The sequence below is a fragment of the Haliotis asinina genome, unplaced genomic scaffold (genome assembly GCF_037392515.1).
Source record: "Haliotis asinina isolate JCU_RB_2024 unplaced genomic scaffold, JCU_Hal_asi_v2 scaffold_62, whole genome shotgun sequence".
Classification (NCBI taxonomy): domain Eukaryota; kingdom Metazoa; phylum Mollusca; class Gastropoda; order Lepetellida; family Haliotidae; genus Haliotis; species Haliotis asinina.
Window position 1 is genome coordinate 2,224 of NW_027133929.1, and position 15,657 is coordinate 17,880.

Consider the following 15,657-nt stretch of genomic DNA (forward strand, 5'->3'; position numbering starts at 1 on the left):
CGCTGGTAGCATGTATTGAGTGTCCTGGGACATAGTTATCAAATACTGTCTGTGCTGGGACGCTGGTAGCATGTATTGAGTGTCCTGGGACGTCGTTATCAAATACTGTCTGTGCTGGGACGCTGGTAGCATGTATTGAGTGTCCTGGGACGTCGTTATCAAATACTGTCTGTGCTGGGACGCTGGTAGCATGTATTGAGTGTCCTGGGACATAGTTATCAAATACTGTCTGTGCTGGGACGCTGGTAGCATGTATTGAGTGTCCTGGGACGTCGTTATCAAATACTGTCTGTGCTGGGACGCTGGTAGCATGTATTGAGTGTCCTGGGACGTCGTTATCAAATACTGTCTGTGCTGGGACGCTGGTAGCATGTATTGAGTGTCCTGGGACGTCGTTATCAAATACTGTCTGTGCTGGGACGCTGGTAGCATGTATTGAGTGTCCTGGGACATAGTTATCAAATACTGTCTGTGCTGGGACGCTGGTAGCATGTATTGAGTGTCCTGGGACATAGTTATCAAATACTGTCTGTGCTGGGACGCTGGTAGCATGTATTGAGTGTCCTGGGACATAGTTATCAAATACTGTCTGTGCTGGGACGCTGGTAGCATGTATTGAGTGTCCTGGGGACGTCGTTATCAAATACTGTCTGTGCTGGGACGCTGGTAGCATGTATTGAGTGTCCTGGGACATAGTTATCAAATACTGTCTGTGCTGGGACGCTGGTAGCATGTATTGAGTGTCCTGGGACATAGTTATGAAATACTGTCTGTGCTGGGACGCTGGTAGCATGTATTGAGTGTCCTGGGACATAGTTCATGAAATACTGTCTGTGCTGGGACGCTGGTAGCATGTATTGAGTGTCCTGGGACATAGTTATGAAATACTGTCTGTGCTGGGACGCTGGTAGCATGTATTGAGTGTCCTGGGACGTCGTTATCAAATACTGTCTGTGCTGGGACGCTGGTAGCATGTATTGAGTGTCCTGGGACGTCGTTATCAAATACTGTCTGTGCTGGGACGCTGGTAGCATGTATTGAGTGTCCTGGGACGTCGTTATCAAATACTGTCTGTGCTGGGACGCTGGTAGCATGTATTGAGTGTCCTGGGACATAGTTATGAAATACTGTCTGTGCTGGGACGCTGGTAGCATGTATTGAGTGTCCTGGGACATAGTTATGAAATACTGTCTGTGCTGGGACGCTGGTAGCATGTATTGAGTGTCCTGGGACATAGTTATCAAATACTGTCTGTGCTGGGACGCTGGTAGCATGTATTGAGTGTCCTGGGACATAGTTATCAAATACTGTCTGTGCTGGGACGCTGGTAGCATGTATTGAGTGTCCTGGGACATAGTTATGAAATACTGTCTGTGCTGGGACGCTGGTAGCATGTATTGAGTGTCCTGGGACGTCGTTATCAAATACTGTCTGTGCTGGGACGCTGGTAGCATGTATTGAGTGTCCTGGGACGTCGTTATCAAATACTGTCTGTGCTGGGACGCTGGTAGCATGTATTGAGTGTCCTGGGACATAGTTATGAAATACTGTCTGTGCTGGGACGCTGGTAGCATGTATTGAGTGTCCTGGGACATAGTTATCAAATACTGTCTGTGCTGGGACGCTGGTAGCATGTGTTGAGTGTCCTGGGACATAGTTATCAAATACTGTCTGTGCTGGGACGCTGGTAGCATGTATTGAGTGTCCTGGGACGTCGTTATCAAATACTGTCTGTGCTGGGACGCTGGTAGCATGTATTGAGTGTCCTGGGACATAGTTATCAAATACTGTCTGTGCTGGGACGCTGGTAGCATGTATTGAGTGTCCTGGGACATAGTTATCAAATACTGTCTGTGCTGGGACGCTGGTAGCATGTATTGAGTGTCCTGGGACGTCGTTATCAAATACTGTCTGTGCTGGGACGCTGGTAGCATGTATTGAGTGTCCTGGGACGTCGTTATCAAATACTGTCTGTGCTGCGACGCTGGTAGCATGTATTGAGTGTCCTGGGACATAGTTATCAAATACTGTCTGTGCTGGGACGCTGGTAGCATGTATTGAGTGTCCTGGGACATAGTTATCAAATACTGTCTGTGCTGGGACGCTGGTAGCATGTATTGAGTGTCCTGGGACATAGTTATGAAATACTGTCTGTGCTGGGACGCTGGTAGCATGTATTGAGTGTCCTGGGACATAGTTATCAAATACTGTCTGTGCTGGGACGCTGGTAGCATGTATTGAGTGTCCTGGGACATAGTTATCAAATACTGTCTGTGCTGGGACGCTGGTAGCATGTATTGAGTGTCCTGGGACGTCGTTATCAAATACTGTCTGTGCTGGGACGCTGGTAGCATGTATTGAGTGTCCTGGGACATAGTTATCAAATACTGTCTGTGCTGGGACGCTGGTAGCATGTATTGAGTGTCCTGGGACATAGTTATGAAATACTGTCTGTGCTGGGACGCTGGTAGCATGTATTGAGTGTCCTGGGACATAGTTTTGAAATACTGTCTGTGCTGGGACGCTGGTAGCATGTATTGAGTGTCCTGGGACATAGTCATGAAATACTGTCTGTGCTGGGACGCTGGTAGCATGTATTGAGTGTCCTGGGACATAGTTATGAAATACTGTCTGTGCTGGGACGCTGGTAGCATGTATTGAGTGTCCTGGGACGTCGTTATCAAATACTGTCTGTGCTGGGACGCTGGTAGCATGTATTGAGTGTCCTGGGACGTCGTTATCAAATACTGTCTGTGCTGGGACGCTGGTAGCATGTATTGAGTGTCCTGGGACATAGTTATGAAATACTGTCTGTGCTGGGACGCTGGTAGCATGTATTGAGTGTCCTGGGACATAGTTATGAAATACTGTCTGTGCTGGGACGCTGGTAGCATGTATTGAGTGTCCTGGGACATAGTTATCAAATACTGTCTGTGCTGGGACGCTGGTAGCATGTATTGAGTGTCCTGGGACATAGTTATCAAATACTGTCTGTGCTGGGACGCTGGTAGCATGTATTGAGTGTCCTGGGACATAGTTATGAAATACTGTCTGTGCTGGGACGCTGGTAGCATGTATTGAGTGTCCTGGGACGTCGTTATCAAATACTGTCTGTGCTGGGACGCTGGTAGCATGTATTGAGTGTCCTGGGACGTCGTTATCAAATACTGTCTGTGCTGGGACGCTGGTAGCATGTATTGAGTGTCCTGGGACATAGTTATCAAATACTGTCTGTGCTGGGACGCTGGTAGCATGTATTGAGTGTCCTGGGACATAGTTATCAAATACTGTCTGTGCTGGGACGCTGGTAGCATGTATTGAGTGTCCTGGGACATAGTTATCAAATACTGTCTGTGCTGGGACGCTGGTAGCATGTATTGAGTGTCCTGGGACGTCGTTATCAAATACTGTCTGTGCTGGGACGCTGGTAGCATGTATTGAGTGTCCTGGGACATAGTTATCAAATACTGTCTGTGCTGGGACGCTGGTAGCATGTATTGAGTGTCCTGGGACATAGTTATCAAATACTGTCTGTGCTGGGACGCTGGTAGCATGTATTGAGTGTCCTGGGACGTCGTTATCAAATACTGTCTGTGCTGGGACGCTGGTAGCATGTATTGAGTGTCCTGGGACGTCGTTATCAAATACTGTCTGTGCTGGGACGCTGGTAGCATGTATTGAGTGTCCTGGGACATAGTTATCAAATACTGTCTGTGCTGGGACGCTGGTAGCATGTATTGAGTGTCCTGGGACATAGTTATCAAATACTGTCTGTGCTGGGACGCTGGTAGCATGTATTGAGTGTCCTGGGACATAGTTATGAAATACTGTCTGTGCTGGGACGCTGGTAGCATGTATTGAGTGTCCTGGGACATAGTTATCAAATACTGTCTGTGCTGGGACGCTGGTAGCATGTATTGAGTGTCCTGGGACATAGTTATCAAATACTGTCTGTGCTGGGACGCTGGTAGCATGTATTGAGTGTCCTGGGACGTCGTTATCAAATACTGTCTGTGCTGGGACGCTGGTAGCATGTATTGAGTGTCCTGGGACATAGTTATCAAATACTGTCTGTGCTGGGACGCTGGTAGCATGTATTGAGTGTCCTGGGACATAGTTATGAAATACTGTCTGTGCTGGGACGCTGGTAGCATGTATTGAGTGTCCTGGGACATAGTTATGAAATACTGTCTGTGCTGGGACGCTGGTAGCATGTATTGAGTGTCCTGGGACATAGTTATGAAATACTGTCTGTGCTGGGACGCTGGTAGCATGTATTGAGTGTCCTGGGACATAGTTATGAAATACTGTCTGTGCTGGGACGCTGGTAGCATGTATTGAGTGTCCTGGGACGTCGTTATCAAATACTGTCTGTGCTGGGACGCTGGTAGCATGTATTGAGTGTCCTGGGACGTCGTTATCAAATACTGTCTGTGCTGGGACGCTGGTAGCATGTATTGAGTGTCCTGGGACATAGTTATGAAATACTGTCTGTGCTGGGACGCTGGTAGCATGTATTGAGTGTCCTGGGACATAGTTATCAAATACTGTCTGTGCTGGGACGCTGGTAGCATGTATTGAGTGTCCTGGGACATAGTTATCAAATACTGTCTGTGCTGGGACGCTGGTAGCATGTATTGAGTGTCCTGGGACGTCGTTATCAAATACTGTCTGTGCTGGGACGCTGGTAGCATGTATTGAGTGTCCTGGGACATAGTTATCAAATACTGTCTGTGCTGGGACGCTGGTAGCATGTATTGAGTGTCCTGGGACATAGTTATCAAATACTGTCTGTGCTGGGACGCTGGTAGCATGTATTGAGTGTCCTGGGACATAGTTATCAAATACTGTCTGTGCTGGGACGCTGGTAGCATGTATTGAGTGTCCTGGGACGTCGTTATCAAATACTGTCTGTGCTGGGACGCTGGTAGCATGTATTGAGTGTCCTGGGACATAGTTATGAAATACTGTCTGTGCTGGGACGCTGGTAGCATGTATTGAGTGTCCTGGGACATAGTTATGAAATACTGTCTGTGCTGGGACGCTGGTAGCATGTATTGAGTGTCCTGGGACATAGTTATCAAATACTGTCTGTGCTGGGACGCTGGTAGCATGTATTGAGTGTCCTGGGACATAGTTATCAAATACTGTCTGTGCTGGGACGCTGGTAGCATGTATTGAGTGTCCTGGGACATAGTTATGAAATACTGTCTGTGCTGGGACGCTGGTAGCATGTATTGAGTGTCCTGGGACGTCGTTATCAAATACTGTCTGTGCTGGGACGCTGGTAGCATGTATTGAGTGTCCTGGGACGTCGTTATCAAATACTGTCTGTGCTGGGACGCTGGTAGCATGTATTGAGTGTCCTGGGACATAGTTATCAAATACTGTCTGTGCTGGGACGCTGGTAGCATGTATTGAGTGTCCTGGGACATAGTTATCAAATACTGTCTGTGCTGGGACGCTGGTAGCATGTATTGAGTGTCCTGGGACATAGTTATCAAATACTGTCTGTGCTGGGACGCTGGTAGCATGTATTGAGTGTCCTGGGACGTCGTTATCAAATACTGTCTGTGCTGGGACGCTGGTAGCATGTATTGAGTGTCCTGGGACATAGTTATCAAATACTGTCTGTGCTGGGACGCTGGTAGCATGTATTGAGTGTCCTGGGACATAGTTATCAAATACTGTCTGTGCTGGGACGCTGGTAGCATGTATTGAGTGTCCTGGGACGTCGTTATCAAATACTGTCTGTGCTGGGACGCTGGTAGCATGTATTGAGTGTCCTGGGACGTCGTTATCAAATACTGTCTGTGCTGGGACGCTGGTAGCATGTATTGAGTGTCCTGGGACATAGTTATCAAATACTGTCTGTGCTGGGACGCTGGTAGCATGTATTGAGTGTCCTGGGACATAGTTATCAAATACTGTCTGTGCTGGGACGCTGGTAGCATGTATTGAGTGTCCTGGGACATAGTTATGAAATACTGTCTGTGCTGGGACGCTGGTAGCATGTATTGAGTGTCCTGGGACATAGTTATCAAATACTGTCTGTGCTGGGACGCTGGTAGCATGTATTGAGTGTCCTGGGACATAGTTATCAAATACTGTCTGTGCTGGGACGCTGGTAGCATGTATTGAGTGTCCTGGGACGTCGTTATCAAATACTGTCTGTGCTGGGACGCTGGTAGCATGTATTGAGTGTCCTGGGACATAGTTATCAAATACTGTCTGTGCTGGGACGCTGGTAGCATGTATTGAGTGTCCTGGGACATAGTTATGAAATACTGTCTGTGCTGGGACGCTGGTAGCATGTATTGAGTGTCCTGGGACATAGTTATGAAATACTGTCTGTGCTGGGACGCTGGTAGCATGTATTGAGTGTCCTGGGACATAGTTATGAAATACTGTCTGTGCTGGGACGCTGGTAGCATGTATTGAGTGTCCTGGGACATAGTTATGAAATACTGTCTGTGCTGGGACGCTGGTAGCATGTATTGAGTGTCCTGGGACGTCGTTATCAAATACTGTCTGTGCTGGGACGCTGGTAGCATGTATTGAGTGTCCTGGGACGTCGTTATCAAATACTGTCTGTGCTGGGACGCTGGTAGCATGTATTGAGTGTCCTGGGACATAGTTATGAAATACTGTCTGTGCTGGGACGCTGGTAGCATGTATTGAGTGTCCTGGGACATAGTTATCAAATACTGTCTGTGCTGGGACGCTGGTAGCATGTATTGAGTGTCCTGGGACATAGTTATCAAATACTGTCTGTGCTGGGACGCTGGTAGCATGTATTGAGTGTCCTGGGACGTCGTTATCAAATACTGTCTGTGCTGGGACGCTGGTAGCATGTATTGAGTGTCCTGGGACATAGTTATCAAATACTGTCTGTGCTGGGACGCTGGTAGCATGTATTGAGTGTCCTGGGACATAGTTATCAAATACTGTCTGTGCTGGGACGCTGGTAGCATGTATTGAGTGTCCTGGGACATAGTTATCAAATACTGTCTGTGCTGGGACGCTGGTAGCATGTATTGAGTGTCCTGGGACGTCGTTATCAAATACTGTCTGTGCTGGGACGCTGGTAGCATGTATTGAGTGTCCTGGGACATAGTTATCAAATACTGTCTGTGCTGGGACGCTGGTAGCATGTATTGAGTGTCCTGGGACATAGTTATCAAATACTGTCTGTGCTGGGACGCTGGTAGCATGTATTGAGTGTCCTGGGACATAGTTATGAAATACTGTCTGTGCTGGGACGCTGGTAGCATGTATTGAGTGTCCTGGGACATAGTTATCAAATACTGTCTGTGCTGGGACGCTGGTAGCATGTATTGAGTGTCCTGGGACATAGTTATCAAATACTGTCTGTGCTGGGACGCTGGTAGCATGTATTGAGTGTCCTGGGACGTCGTTATCAAATACTGTCTGTGCTGGGACGCTGGTAGCATGTATTGAGTGTCCTGGGACGTCGTTTCTGATTGGGGTTCAGTTAATCTAGACTAGTCCAAGAAAGTCTAGAAAGACCTTTTTTATTTATTGTTTAGAATCTGCTGAACACAGTTAATGCGCTGATAATGAATGCTTTGCGTTTACGTAACAATCCTACTTTAGACAACTTGTTCGCAAGGCAGATTTACAGCAAAATTGGACTCGCAGATTGTGGCAAGTTCAACACACGTATGATAGGCTTTTCGACGCTCGTCCGTCGTGTTTGGAGGTCGGCTGTGCGTACTGGCTGTTACGTCCAGACACCAATGATTGTCTGCAGAAGAAACAAAGACAGCATTAATGTTCGCAACCGAGTTACATGAAATATAGGAGACAGAACGACTCCATTAATGACTGTCATTGTGTAGCTCCTCCCTGTCTAATTGTACCGGTACCTGATAGATGGAACTGAGGTCTTGATTCCTGACGGGCCAAAGCAGAATTGATGCAGCCTCGTGACGTGCGGAATCACCTACGTGCATGTAACGGCCTAGCATTATCACAATGGAGATTGGTCTTGTGTTCAGAGGATGGTCATGGAAATGTGTTACAACAACCCCGTGTAGGATGTTGGTGATGTATCAGTTCTATTCACAAATATATATCTCTTATATATTCTTTTTTTCTCCCAGTCAAGTGTAGAGTCACATGAGACACACACCCACACCATCTGCCAAACAACACTTTCTCCTATAATTTCCGTATACATATGCAACGTTTCTGCAGGGACAAACGAGAGCTCAATCGTCAGTCATGCATGAACAAAGGAGATCATCTGTCGTCCGACCAATGGACACTTTGGAATTCAAACCTGCAGTAACATTTCCGAAGATGCGTTTTTCAGCGTTGTGCATTCGTTCCATGAGCACAAACCGGAATTACAGCGACAAAAATATAATAATCAAACAACACTAATTTTGAAAAATAAGATTATGAAATTTCACACATGAATGTGTCCTGTGCGTTTCTTTTTGGGGAGAGGATAATTATAACATAAATCATAGCTGGTCTTATGGAGTTAACAGCTGTGTGTTTTGCGATACTTTGTCCATGTGTATATTCATATGACAAATTAGGAACAGGAACATAAATCGCAACGGTATACTTTTCGAATGTGTTTGTAATTCTTTCATCAGGTTGCAACGTTTGCTGTTGAAAGTTTGGCCTTTGACAGGTAGGTGCGTTTGGCAGTCAACATAACAACTTTTTCCAATCTACGGAAGTAAATACAGCAAACTAAAACGTTTCAGTACTGTACTGTCTGTCTAGTTACTTACGTGTAGAGGTGCGCAGATTGCCGGGCCGTTTGTAAAGGCATGTTCCTGCTCTCTGGCGGAAAACGCCCATCGCTGGTCATCTCGATGTCATCACCTATCTTGGACCTGCAGATACAATCATGTGTCAGTGTGTCGTGTTTGCACATAGCACGCCGTGTGTCTGACGTGTGTCCGTGTGTCGTGTCAGCAGATAGTAAGACATGTTTCAAGGTGTCAGTGTATCGTGTCTGCAGACAGAAGGACGTGTGTCAAGGTGTAGATAGAATCACGTGTCCGTGTGTCGTGTCTGCAGAGAGCAGGATGTGTGTCAGTATCTATAGATAGCAGGACGTGTGTGAGGGTGCCGTGTCTGAGGACGTGTGTCATCTCCAACCATATATCTACGTACTATTCATGCATACTATCTTTTTGCACTATTCCACCGGCATATCTAAGCACTATTCCAGCTGTATATACGCACTATTTCATGAGTATATCTTCGTAAGACATCAGAAAGTATATCTTCGTACTTTATCAGCAGTATGTCTAAGTAACATTCCAGAATTATATCCACTCACTATGTCAGTATTCCAGCTGGGTATCCACTCACTATCCCAGCTGCCACCCACTATTCCAGCTGCGCATCCACTCACTATTCCAGCTGCGCACCCACTCACTATTCCAGGTGGATGTATACGCTGTATTCCAAGTGGATGTCTACCTGATCCCACCACTTACCCCTTATCTCAGTCAGGCGCTGCTGAACACTAGTATCTTCCAACCTACATCTTCATTTGGAGATCATTTAGGGGATGTGACAACAACTGACTGCATTTTGAATTACTCGCACTGAATGGGGACATGGGTGTCACAAGATGTCTCGGGCTCAACAACTGGCATTGATTGGGGACCTGGGTACCAGACGGTGTCTCGGGCTCCCAAACACAAATTATGATGGGATCCCAATATCAAAAGATCATGCGTTCGAATACCTAAGAGGCCGCGCGCTGATGAAGCCAGTGAGCAGGCAAGGGGAAAGCGTAGAAGCCAGATACAGTGTCATGCAAATAATTATGCAAAGGAATCGTTTAAAAAGAAGATATTTATACAATAGATTGGACTTGGTGGGGGACTAAGAGTGCATCATAAGAGGATTTGATGTAGCACCCTTGATCACGGTTGATGGTGGGCTTTTAGAATTTGGTGTGGATGACTTTGGTGAGTTTGCGTTAACACTTAGTGAGGTGAAGTCCATTTTAATATAATAATGATGCAAGCTCACTCTACATGTTGACTACCATTTGCTTAGGAACATTCTGAGAGAGGAACCCTATGAGAGAGGGACACTCTGAAAGCGAAACACCCTGAGAAAGGCGGGTTATTGTCATATGACCTACCACCGTTGTTCCCGTAGTCTCTTGTCGAGCCTCCGACGGTAACAGATGATCTTGACGATGATGAAGGCAGCTGCAAGCACTCCGCCGACCGCTCCAACAATAGCCATGATGATGTTGGTGACCTTCCGCTCACGGGTGATAAGCGCTAAACGTTAAAAACAAATACTGACTTTCTGCTGAGAACGAACGAATACAAAACTGTGACTATAAGAAAACAAACTTTTTACATTGATGAAAAAGAAACACGTTCTGTATCAACTTTTCATGAACTGAGTATATCTTTAGTCCTGAGGTAAAATCTCATCGGTGCTTCACGCGCCCGTCCCGGAATGACGTGATAACGAATGGCCTTTAAGGTCTACCACGATTTCTTGACAAAGTGTCCCTGTAGTAAGACAGGTATGAAACCAATTTTGAGCCCTCTTTACAATGGAGGGGTATCAACTACGGGCGTATGTCTTCTGTGTGAGGGGGTTGTTGGATAACGATCTCAGACTGTATGTTGAATCACGTACGAACACACTTGGTGTTGGGAAGTTTCCATGTGCCATTCTGACACTTGGCCATCATGTCGTCCTGCGGGATGAATACCTCGGAGACACACTTCACTGGTAAAGAGGTAGTGTCAGAAGTGTAGGAGGCCGAGTCGATCATCAGGTCATGCTCGTTGTCCTTTGTCACAACCACTGGAGGAGTAGGAAGAGGACAATCTGGAACAAAACATGTGTGATGATAGTCATCCCTGTGATTGTACGACTAACATCGCTAACATTCTCCAAACATTATTGCTGCTTTTGCATCACAAAGATGTCCCAAATACCTTATTGCTGCTGTTGCCTGTCTCGCATCACAAACATGTCCCAAATACCATATTGCTGCTGTTGGCTGTCTTGTATCACAAACATGTCCCAGATACCTTATTGCTGTTGTTGCCTGTCTCGTATCACAAACATGTCCCAAATACAATATTGCTGCTGTTGCCTGTCATGAATCACAAACATGTCCCAAATACCCTATTGCTGCTGTTGCCTGCCTCTCATCACAAACATGTCCCAAATACGTTCTCGCTCCTGTTGTCTGTCTCGCATCACAAGCATGTCCCAGATACCTTATTGCTGCTATTGCCTGTCTTGCATCACAAACATGTCCCAAATACGTTCTCGCTCCTGCTGTCTGTCTCGCATCACAAACATGTCCCAAATACGTTCTCGCTCCTGTTGTCTGTCTCGCATCACAAGCATGTCCCAGATACCTTATTGCTGCTATTGCCTGTCTTGCATCACAAACATGTCCCAAATACGTTCTCGCTCCTGCTGTCTGTCTCGCATCACAAACATGTCCCAAATACCCTATTGCTGCTGTTGCCTGTCTCGCATCACAAACATGTCCCAAATACCATATTGCTGCCGTTGGCTGTCTTGCATCACAAACATGTCCCAGATACCTTGTTGCTGTTGTTGCCTGTCTCGCATCACAAACATGTCCCAAATACCTTATTGTTGCTGTTGTTGCCTGTCTCGCATCACAAACATGTCCCAAATACCCTATTGCTGCTGTTGCCTGCCTCGCATCACAAACATGTCCCAAATACCATATTGCTGCTGTTGCCTGTTATGAATCACAAACATGTCCCAAATACGTTCTCGCTCCTGTTGTCTGTCTCGCATCACAAACATGTCTCAGATACCTTATTGTTGCTGTTGCCTGTCTTGCATCACAAACATGTCCCAAATACGTTCTCGCTCCTGTTGGCTGTCTTGCATCACAAACATGTCATGATTACCTTATTGCTGCTGTTGGCTGTCTCGTATCACAAACATGTCCCAAATACCATATTGTTTCTGTTGGCTGTCTTGCATCACAAACATGTCCCAAATACGTTCTCGCTCCTGCTGTCTGTCTCGCATCACAAACATGTCCCAAATACCATATTGCTGTTGTTGCCTGTCTCGTATCGCAAACATGTCCCAAATACCATATTGCTGCCGTTGGCTGTCTCGCATCACAAACATGTCCCAAATACCTTATTGTTGCTGTTGCTCGTCTCTCATCAAAAAACATGTCCCAAATACGTTATTGCGGTTGTTGCCTGTCTCGAATCACAAACATGTCCCAAATACCTTATTGTTGTTGTTGCCTGCCTTGCATCACAAAACATGTCCCAAATACCATATTGCTGCTGTTGTCTGTCTTGAATCACAAAACATGTCCCAAATTCGTTATTTTTGTTGTTGCCTGTCTCGCATCACAAACATGTCCCAGACACCTTATTGCTGCTGTTGCCTGTCTCGCATCACAAACATGTCCCAAATACCTTACTACTAATGTTGCCTGTCTCGCATCACAAACATGTCTCAAGTACCATATTGCTGCTGTTGCCTGTCACACATCACAAACATGTCCCAAATACCTTGTTGCTGTTACCTGCCTTGCATCACAAAACATGTCCCAAATACCTCATTGCTGCTGTTGCCTGTTTCGCATCACAAACATGTCCCAAACATACATTTATTTCAGTCGAATGAGGAGACCAGAGGTATAATTATTGCAAATTACCTCATGCATTCCCCAAAGCTTCCTTTGAGGATAAACTGAGATATTCCGGTGTGACGACTCTGGACATCGCATACACTGGTGATTCAAAATAGAAGTATATTTGTAGTGGGACTGCATGCTGTCTCACCAGAAGAAAGGGTCACAGAGCTGAGAACGTCAGGTCCGTGGACGAAGTAGTATTCACCATTTATGTAATGTTTGAGTCTCAAAGTAACATCGTTTTCAGAAAGACTTCATCTACAAGGGAATTTGTGTCGGCGTGAAAATATCACCCGTGGCTGCTTTGTGATTAAAACAAAAATTACGTCTTTCCTGATACAGTTGCTCCTATTCGCCCAGTAACATCATACATGTTCTTTTATCAGAAAAAATCATCCAGAAGTGCCTACTTTTTCCGGGTTTGTAATAAAGCCCTGGGCCTAGATTTTCGAAGTTCTCTTAGCGCATAGATTGTCGTAAGTGCCATGTACTAACATTAACTTACGACTAGTACTATCTTAGCGATAAGAGAGCTTCGACAATCTAGGCCCATGTGACACAGAAATGTGTCAGTCCGGTTTCGCTCACTCGCACACGTGGAACACACGTTATATCTTACTTACTTGGGACGACACTAGCATTGCTGACACAACACAGGACAACGACGGTCAAAGTGAGGTAATTCCAGACGGGGAGATCGCCACAGAACTCCATCATTGGGGGTCATAAACTGCAGATACAGTGACAACACGGCATGGTATAAACATTATTGTTATATTCAGGGAGTTGTATCAGTTGGAGACAAGGATATGGCATTATCGGCTACACAAATATCTACACTTTGGTTGACAGGATACATTTCCTTATTGGCATTTCCTTTTCGTCATCATTTGTTTTTCGAAAGATTGAGGAAAGCTGACGATGAAGATGTTGAGGTGAGGAAGGAGAATATGAGTGTGTGAAAATGGATCTTGCGTTTGCTGACATTGAGAAATGTACTTGATAGTGGAAAGACATACGGCGGAGACATTGGGCTTCGTGAGACTGGGGATTGTGTGAAGGAGGGATATGACGGAGGGGCTGGGTGGGGAGACACTGACATGGCAGGTTTAAATAGTATGTGATTGTGCTGTACTCACCCTAGTCAAGCTAGCTATCTCCACTTCCTGATTCACACAACTGACATGGACGAAGTCCCAGATAACACGCCAGTGATACCGTAAGACCTCAAGTATTTATTAATAACAACAGATCCATACAGATCAGTCAGTGCAACCTGAAGCTATACCACACGGATCCTTCTGTCTCTACGACAGTCAGTGCAACCTGAAACTATACCACATGGATCCTTTCGTCTCTACCCCAGACAGTGCAACCTGAGACTTATCAAACGAATTCAACAATTTTAAGCACAGATAAATTTATGGGGTCTACAGTTCAAATGATTATAATATAACTACGGTAATGACGAGATAAACTTTCGTAACCTCATCTTAGACAGCACTTATGTTGCAACATTTTACCATATTTAGGCTTTCAGTGATATCTAGAATCTAGACCTGACTTGCTGTATTGGGGCTGGTCGCTTTGTACACGGTACCACGTGCAGGAAGCAATATATCAAATATGCAATGCAATTCAGTTTCGGCAAAATGTATTTCTGATGGAAAAAATTCATCCTGGCTTTGAAATAGTTTACTTTAGTGGGGTATGTATGGAATCCTTGACGGGGCATTGTCGCGTTGTTGCATTGTGGTTATAATGCATTGTGGCGCTTTAAATAACCGTTTTGTTTATGCCTTCAAAGTGCGACAATGCGACACTGCCCCTTCTTGGATTCCATTTCTACGGGAGCTGTTTGTTGTGTTGTTGTGATAAGCTTGGACAGGTTGGCACGTTGTACACGTTATCGTCAGGGTGACCTTGGTAAGTGTGGCCGGCCCAGTAAACTGTACTTGCCCTGGGGGTAGTACCACGGGTAGTATGATATAGGTGCGGTAGGAGTGTGAGCCGTGTCGACTATTGAACCTCCACACGAAGATGATGCAAACAATTCTCATGCAAAATAATAAGCGACAGACTTACCTCAACAAACACATGTGCCACGCACATTTCCAAATTGATGTATGCTGATAAATAATGTAAAGTGACTGAGTGAATAAGATTTTCCAATATGTCAGCAATATCATGACGGGTACACACATTGTATCCATCTGGGGAATCGAACCCGGGTCTTCTTTGTGACCGGCGAACGTTTTAATGTGTGAAACCTATTTCTGGTGTCAATAGCGGTGATATGGATGGAATATTGCTAAAAGCGGCGTAAAGCCCAACCCACTCACTAATGAACCGTTGTGGTTTTAGTTTGCACTGTGATGAGAGCTCGCTTGATGCATTCTCTCCTGCTGATGCCCTAGCGTCGAACTATCTTCAATGTCACAGGGCCCTGAACAGGCATTTTATCAATAATAACATAACTAAGGAGATTACACTAAAGATGGCGCTCTGAACAGGGATATGCACACGTCTCCTATTTTTCAGTTTAGTTTTTATTACATTATTTCATTGTCCATAACGTTTTCTAATCCTTTACGGATACCGCCCAGATTTTTAAATATTAGAAAGTTAATTTGACACATCACCATTCTATCACGTAATGCTGAAGATTAGGTAGTTCTACAGAGGTACTACATGATGGTTTGAGCGCTGTCTTCAAAATAAATTGAACAAAAATCGCATGGTGAACTAACGGTCAGTACAAACTGGACTTACTCACTCCTGGACAGAAAGCAAACATACTGTCTCTTGGCAAACACTGTTATCCCCGAGGCTAGACAGATAAAGGCATCATACGTATTGTCTCAACACAGACAGAGGTGTATCTATACATTCACAACTTTCGCATTACCTGTAATGGTTAAAAATGCGTATGTGTGTAGTGTATCTATACATTCACAACTTTCGCAATGCCTGTA

General features: G+C 45.4%; 1 protein-coding gene across 1 annotated transcript; it reads right to left on the reverse strand.

The window, feature by feature from the left end:
• Nucleotides 1–7,515: 7,515 nt before the first annotated feature.
• Nucleotides 7,516–14,140, reverse strand: LOC137270371 (uncharacterized). The gene is made up of 6 exons (XM_067803939.1): nucleotides 13,822–14,140; nucleotides 13,306–13,412; nucleotides 10,663–10,857; nucleotides 10,148–10,292; nucleotides 8,772–8,876; nucleotides 7,516–7,768 (listed from the first exon to the last, which is right to left on the reverse strand). The coding sequence occupies exons 2-6, from the start codon at nucleotides 13,397–13,399 to the stop codon at nucleotides 7,675–7,677; spliced, it is 633 nt and encodes a 210-aa protein (XP_067660040.1). The 5' UTR covers nucleotides 13,400–13,412; nucleotides 13,822–14,140; the 3' UTR covers nucleotides 7,516–7,674.
• Nucleotides 14,141–15,657: the final 1,517 nt, after the last annotated feature.

Excerpts from the sequence above, each read along its gene's own strand:
- LOC137270371 (XM_067803939.1), bottom strand. The coding sequence starts at position 13,399 with ATGATGGAGTTCTGTGGCGATCTCCCCGTCTGGAATTACCTCACTTTG. Across the intron at positions 10,858-13,305 it reads CAATGCTAGTGTCGTCCCAA|ATTGTCCTCTTCCTACTCCT; the intron begins GTAAGTAAGATA and ends GTTTTGTTCCAG. Across the intron at positions 10,293-10,662 it reads TCCCAACACCAAGTGTGTTC|CGCTTATCACCCGTGAGCGG; the intron begins GTACGTGATTCA and ends TTTAACGTTTAG.